Source organism: Papaver somniferum, chromosome 3, assembly GCF_003573695.1.
Source record: "Papaver somniferum cultivar HN1 chromosome 3, ASM357369v1, whole genome shotgun sequence".
Classification (NCBI taxonomy): domain Eukaryota; kingdom Viridiplantae; phylum Streptophyta; class Magnoliopsida; order Ranunculales; family Papaveraceae; genus Papaver; species Papaver somniferum.
In genome coordinates, this window is record NC_039360.1 from 106,708,092 (window position 1) to 106,715,963 (window position 7,872).

The window sequence follows — 7,872 nt, forward strand, 5'->3', positions numbered from 1 at the left end:
TAAAATTTAGATTGATAGATAGTGAGGTTCGGTGTCTCAGAATGTGCTCATTCTTTGTAGGTATGTATGACTTTGTAAGAAAAACATATCTCCAAAATATTAGCTTTAAATGCCTTATCGTTTAAGTTTTATTTAAGAAAAATATCTCTTAAAATATGAGATAAGGTGAAAATAGAAGTGTGAGGTGAACCTCCCTGGCATAACCAAATATCTCTTATGATAACAAATGATTACTCATACTGGCATAGGATTATTAGTAGTCGTATCACTGAGACAGTCTCTGGCATAACCAGCATTCGCCAGTGGACATGTCCTCAATCATCTTTTGTTAAACTGAATTTTGATGCTTCTTTCAAAGAAAAAACTAAAGATGTAGGAATTGGACTAATATTGCGCAATTGTGCAGGTGTTAGAGATGGAGGTAGATGCTACTATATAAAAGTAATGGACCCAGAACAAGCGGAGGCAAAGGCGCTCTTGGAGGCAATTATTTGGGCCAGGAGAAAAGGAATAAGGAAACTGCACCTGAAAGGGGATTGTGAGAATGTAATCAGAGCTCTCAATGGCAGTCTAAGTTCAATCAAATGGACAATTAGAAATATTATCTTAGATAGTTTAAATTTATTAGATTATTTTGAAGGATGGTTATGTACTCATGTCCATAGAGACATTAATCATGTGGCAGACACAATAGCAAAATATGCAAGAAACTCAAGTGCTGATAAAGAATGGATTGAGGCAATCCCTTCTTGGCTAGAATTATGTCTACAAAAAGACACATTTTTGTAAGCCTTTTCATCTTAATAAAATTACTATCTTTTCTTTAAAAAAAAAAAAGAACTCCTTGTTTAATGTAGTGAACAAAAGTCAAATTTAATCAGCATATATTCCAGTTTCTTTGTTGATATGGAATCTGATTGAACAGCCTTGTTTAAGGATACTGGTCAAAGTGTTTATGGTTAGAATAAATGATCAAAGTGATTAACCAAATCAAGTGGGTATTATTAAAGTGGAAACTACAGGGAGACCCATTCTTACACATTTTCCTACTGTGAAACCTACCCCACAAAATCTCACGGGCGCACCCAAAAGCGGCCAACAAATTATTCGCAGGCCCAGAGTTTTCAAAATTCGTTTATTTTCTTTTTTATTTCCCAGTTTAGCCTCACTTTCAGTTTCAGTTTTAGAGATTTAGGCGCAAAGATTAAGATTCAAAGATTCAGTTTCTGAGAGATTGAGAAGGAGATAGAATACGATCGATAGCGAGAGCTGAGAGATTGAACTATCGATAGCTGAGAAGGAGCTGATTGAGATATTCGATTTCAGGTTCGTTCGTTTTTATTCCAATCTTGATTCTGATTTTTGTTTAATCTTGATTCGATTCTATGTTTTAGTTTCTGTATGATTAGGATCTATTATTTTAGGTTTCCGAAGCTTAATTTAGTTTTTCGAATCGTTTTTTAGATCTTTTAAGCTTGTTTTTGAATTTTTGTTTATTTTCTAGGTTTTGAATTTGTTAACATCAATGTAGATCTTTTCGATTAAATTTTTTTGTTTCGATTTCATGTTCTGATGTTGACATACCAATTTACTAGGTTTTGCTTCTGTTCTATTGGATTTTTATTTGATTTGTTTTTCCATTCTTATTTTTGATCTGTTATTTGTTATTGATTTTGATATCCTGTTGATTTCTCATCTGATTATGATTAATGTAGATTGTTTGTTGTTGTTGATTTGATCTTTTAATTTTGAGTAAGAATTTTTGTGAAGCAATATGCAGGATAGATATGTTTGGTTTTTTCTCTTTTGTGTTTTGCAGGGTGAAAATGCCTGTTGGTAGTGCACTAGCTGTAATTCACTACTTCAGTGAATTCTTAGCACATCATGTTGATGTCAACACAACTTTGGAGTCTTTGAAGACAGCCGTTTGCCAGAAGTGGACTCGTTTATTACCGCATCATGTCAGATTTTCCTTTAATGATGGAAGCAAGTTTGTGCGAGTTGATTCTGATATTCTGCTTCAATGTTTTGTATCTCGTTGCCATTGTAAAGGTCAAAAGAGCTTTGATTTACTTGTCGAAGTTGGTTTTAATTCTTCCAGAAGTCATAGTAGAGCTTCAAGTAGTCGTGTAATAGAACCTGAACCCGTACAAGCTATGGTGAATTTCCTTGAAGATGGTTATGTGCCTGTTAACAAGGTTCTTAGGACTGAAGGTTGGGATAAATTATTTGGTGAAGTTGGTAAAGTGTTTTTTGGAGGTGTAGCAGAGGTACGTATCGTAGTGAAGAAATACGAGTTAAAAGATGGGCGTGTTCTTGTATATAAGAAGAATGAACCTAGCAGGTTCTATGCAAAATGCTCAAAATAAAATTTCCCTTGGGAGTATAAGGTTTGTGCTGTTGATGTTGAAAACATGATGCTTAAGGTTAAGAAATATGAGAGCAGTCATACCTGTGGTGTTGGAACTGAAAGGATTTTCCACAAGATCAGCAATAAATTTGTTTCTAGTCTGATCAAGGATGAAATCTGAAGTGATCCGAGTTTCAAAGCATCTGATTTGGCGAAGTTTTTCAAAACTAGCTATGGGATCAATGTGAAATACTACCAAGCTTACAACAGAAGAGACAAAGTGTATGAGGATATATTTGGTGATGAAGCCATGTCGTATTCGCATCTGTCATGGTATGTAGATTCCATTCGCAGCACAAATCCTGGGAGTTGGATTGATTTTCAAGTTCAAACGGATGAACCTGAAGCGAACGAGGATAGTTCAGCTGAATTAGAAGATGAGGCACCTTCAAATAAGTTTGTGCGTCTTTTTATTGCTTTCGAGGCATGCATCCATGGTTACCGTTACCTTCGCCCCATGGTTTATGTCGATGCTACCTTTCTTACAGGGACATATAGAGGATGCCTCATGGCTGCAACCGCTATCAATGCTGAAAATGGTAATTTTTCTGATAATGCATCCTTTTTATATATGTGCATAATGTCTCATGCATTATTTATTTTTGCTTCATAATGTCTTATGCATCATTGTTTTCACTTTTCTGGTTATGCATCATTTATGTTTTAGATGCATAAGACATTATACATTTTTTGTTTTAGGTGCATAATGTCTTATGCATTATGGTTTTCACTTATTGATTTTATGCATCCTTTTTATGCACATGCATAATGTCTTATGCATCATTTAGTTTAGATGCATAAGACATTATGCATTATTTGTTTTAGCTGCATAATGTCTTATGCATTATGGTTTTCACTTATTGATTTTATGCATCCTTTTTATGCACATGCATAATGTCTTACGCATCATTTAGTTTAGATGCATAAGACATTATGCATTATTTTTTTTCACTTTTCTGGTCATGCATCATTTCTGTTTAGATGCATAAGACATTATACATTTTTTTTAGCTGCATAATGTCTTATGCATTATTTAGTTTAGATGCATGAGCCATTATGCATTTTTTTAGCTGCACATACTTCATGTAGACGCTGGCTTGATTTTATATTTTTTTTTTCTGTGCATGCTTCTTCCCACTAGCCATGGCCCTGGTACCTGGCGAAGATAATGATAACTGGGAATGGTTCATGAGGAATTTGAGTAATGTTCTTGATCATGATAAAAGGCCAATCACATTTTTATCTGATCGTGCAGAAGGATTTAAGAGAGCGATTCCATTTTACTTTCCTGGAGCCTTCCATAGTTTCTGCTATTATCATCTTAAGATGAACTTACCTATTAATGCATCTGACGAAAGGTATGGTGCAGTTATTGATTCATTTCAAGCTGTTGTTTATGCTCTTAGTCCCGAAGGTTTCCAAACTGCCATCGCTACTATTAGGGGTCTTGGTTGTGGTTGGGTTGCCGACTATATTGAAGATATCCCTCCAGAGAAGAGGTCAAATGCCTTTTTCCAGGGTTGTAGGTATGGTAGGACATCTTCTACTCTTGCTGAATCCTTCAATAGTTGGATGAAGGTATACAAGAAGCTCCCTGCAAATGCTCTTCTGGATCAGATAAGGAAGGATGTGATGAGTATGATGTCAGAAAGGCGGAATACTGGTAATAGTTTCATAACAATTCTCACACCGAAGAATGAAAATAAGATGAAGGCTCTTATTGATGGGGGTTTAATCTGGATGGTTATACAGTCCGATACTCATGTTTATGAAGTGGAAGGAGGGGACAGTTCTCATAGTGTTAACCTTGAGGCAAGGACATGTACCTGTCAGAGGTGGCGCGTCTATGGGTTTCCATGTGTGCATGCTTTCGCATCGATAACAATGTCTGGTTCTAATCCATATGATTTTGTTGAACCTTATTTCACTACTTCATACTTCAATAATTCCTACAGTCATGCAATTCATCCTATTCCGAACTATAACAGGCCTGAAGTTTATGAAGGTAATGATATTATCAATGTACTTGATGTTAGGAGGCCGCCAGGGAGACCACAAGCTAATAGGCATTTGAGCAGATATGAGAAGCCGCCCAGGAGAGCTATGCTCTGTGGTAATTGTTTTGATCTTGGTTATCAAAACAAGCAAACATGTACGAATCCTACCTGTTACAAGAAGCCTCCGAAGCCGCCGAAGCAGCCTAAGGGAAGTTAAAGAAGAGCAATCTTGTTTGTTTCTTCAGACTATTACTTTTATGTTTGAACCTTATTCATTTTTGTTTCATTAGTTTATGTATTAGTTTTTATGAACAAGTACTTTTTCTTTACTTAGTTTCTTTTTTGTATTGGTTTTATGAAAAATACTTTTTTTTCACTGTGTGTTTTTCTGCTTCTATCAGATAACGTTTTCATTTTTATTCTTAAATGCATAATGGATTATGCTTTAGTTTTTGATGATGCATAACTTGTTATGCATTAGTTTTTGATGATGCATAACTTGTTATGCATTAGTTTTTATGATGCATAACGTATTATGCGTTATTGTTTTGAAGATGCATAATCTCTTATGCATTATTTTTCGACGATGCACCTGTTATGCATTTATTCTTTTAAAGATGGCTGCATAACGACTCATGCAAATGTGGTTCCTTCATGCATCTGCATCTGCATAACAAGTCATGCGTCTGCATAACAAGTCATGCACATTTATTTTATTAGGAATAACATGTTATTCAGGTTTATTTTGTTGCATAACTTGTTATTTAGATGTTTATATGTAACCTGTTGTTCCTTCATTTTCCTTGTAAGATTTATATCATAGTACAGTTAAATGAAATAAGATTGCAGCAAATAGAAGCACTGAAACCAGCATTGATATATAATAAATATATATATAAACATCGAAAAGATAACATAAGTTGTTCTGACAAGAACTACTGAATAAAGTTAAGTTTTCATACCAACACATTACACATAACTACTGACTGAAGTTAAGCTTCACACTAACTACTTTCCCATTAGTTTTCACTCCCAAGTTAAATTTCTCAACCTACCAACAACACACAGGTTGTTAAAAAAAAGTTATGTTTGAGCCTTTCTATTATGCATAGCTTCACATTTGACGCGCAGCTTCATCACATTGACGCGCAACATCATCCCAGATGTCTTCATTGGCATCTATCGCCCAACTGTTTCCAAGATCCGTCAGCATTTTCAATACCAGACTTACTCTTTTCTTGTTGGCTTTTTCTACCGCATCTTCCTTTCCCAACTTCAGCCATTTGTCCCTGACTTGAGACTTCATGCTCATCTTCATATAATAGCATACAAATATGAGGCAGTCGGGGTGAGGACCTTGTTCAGGAAAAATCTTGGTAAAATATCCCTGTATACAAGCGGTTCCCGCTTTATATCCACGATTTGTGGTGATAGATTCAGTTCATCATATCTTTGGATCAAATACGGCATACAAGCCTTTGCCATTATGAGAGATTGTTTCTTGCAGTTAGATTTATAGCCTTAAAGACTGTTATAGTAGTTCCACTCGCCCTCTGAAAAGTCATACTCTAACAATGTCCAATGTGTACCAGCAGGGTTTTCCTTTGTCATATAGTTCATTGGAATGAACATTCTCTCAACTTCAATAGGGAGATTCAAGATGAATTCTCCAACAAATTTGGCAATCCCATCTTTCTCCTTTGTTTTAACAAAGAACTGCAAAAGAAATATTTTTTAGGAAAAAAAGTTAGTGGATGCAATTGAAAGGGTGCACAACAGGTATAGAAAACAATGTTGAATAACTTGTTATGCAGTTCAATCTAGTTGCATAACATTTTATGCAGAAGTAATTATATGGGCATAAGATAATATGCAGGAATGACTTGTTATGTAGAAAAATGATTTTATTTTCTTGACTTACCCAAGCATCTGGCATCATGAATGCAGACTCCGTATACCTATGTTCAACACTATCAGCCATCTTTTCATTTTCCCGCTTCCTGAACAACCTATAAATGTAGTAGCGTACCACTTGGTCTTCTAAGTATTCTCTGTTCATTAGCTGCCTTATTATATCTCCGTGAATCCTAATATCCCACAAGTACGGGTCTTCTCCTTCTCTGATACTCCAAGCCGAATTTCTGCAAATGACATAAGACATAATTGGTGAGATGTTTTATTCAAGTGACATGCGGCAGAACCATAAATTAGAGGGTTGTGTTATGCATGGGTTTTTTTTAAGCATAACTTGTTATGCATTTATTTCATAAGAAGCATAACCTGTAATGCATTGATTTCTTAAACAAGCATAATAAATATAACAACATTTTTTGCATAATTGAACATGCATTAAACATTGGAGCTGCATAACATGTGATGTAGATATTTTAAACAATGCATAACTAACCATGCATTAAACATTGGGAGTTGCATGAAATATTATGCAAACAAGCATAAAGGTAATTTTGATGTACTTACAGGATGTTGGCATTCTCAAAGTATGTCTCCAGTACTTCCTTCATGGCTGGTTCTATTGTATCCTTGTAATCTTGAAAGCATTCCATTGTTTCCAGCGGAGGTAATTTTCTGAACGGCAAGCCAATAGACGTACGGGGATTTTCTTCTTCAACTTTATTCTCATCAGGCTTGTCTTTTTGCTTCTTCTGCTTCCCTAGCTCACAATCTTTGAGTAGTACACTGGTTGTCCTTTGATTCCATGTTGTCCTTTCCTTGATTCTTCTTACCTTGCTTCCTGGTTGCTTCCCATCCTCTTCTGCCTTGTTTTCTTTTCGCTTCAATACTGACTTTTTCTTCAATGGTGACCTCTTCAAAAATTCTGTTCTTGGTACAAACTCCCCTCCTACGTCTTCTTCCTAGAGATTCATGTAACCAAAATGTGTTAGATATAAACATTTTATTATGAAATTAAGTAAATAGTTGATTAAACAGCAAAACAACAATATAGTAAACAGTTTATAGTTGATTAAAATAATAAGTAGTACATAGTTGATTTGACATTAATAAAAATACCATAATAAAAGATGTTATGTTACTTTTCTAAAAGTTTTAAAATACAAAATCTGTTTATATTTTAGGTACCAGGTTTTTTGAAATGGTCTCCATCTCAGCATCTTCATTATAGCCTTTTTCTTTTTCAGCATCTTGTGTGGCACCAGGAGTTAAAGGATTCTCAACCACCATCTCCTTCTCTGCATCAACAACTATCTCGACATCTACTTTTTGTGGCTTTTCAGCCACTGACTCTCCTGGTTGTTGTGGTTATTCAGTTTGATGTTGTGGTATCTCAACAGCGGGTTGTTGCAGATTTTCAGCTTGCTGTTGTGGTCCACCAGCATCATCTTTAATTGCAGCAGCAGGTTGTGATAAATGCAGATTAAATGTGGGAACCACATATTCTTCTGCTTTCTTCTGAGTTTCTGGAAGAATGTCATCATCACCACCGGC

The 7,872-nt window shown here is 35.3% G+C and overlaps 1 protein-coding gene across 1 annotated transcript; it reads left to right on the forward strand.

The window, feature by feature from the left end:
• The first annotated feature begins 216 nt into the window (after positions 1 to 216).
• On the forward strand, positions 217 to 789 carry LOC113359834. Its single transcript, XM_026603407.1, has one exon. The coding sequence runs from the start codon at positions 217 to 219 to the stop codon at positions 787 to 789; it is 573 nt and encodes a 190-aa protein (XP_026459192.1).
• Positions 790 to 7,872: the final 7,083 nt, after the last annotated feature.

Coding starts and splice junctions, on each gene's coding strand:
- LOC113359834 (XM_026603407.1), top strand. CDS start 217: ATGATAACAAATGATTACTCATACTGGCATAGGATTATTAGTAGTCGT.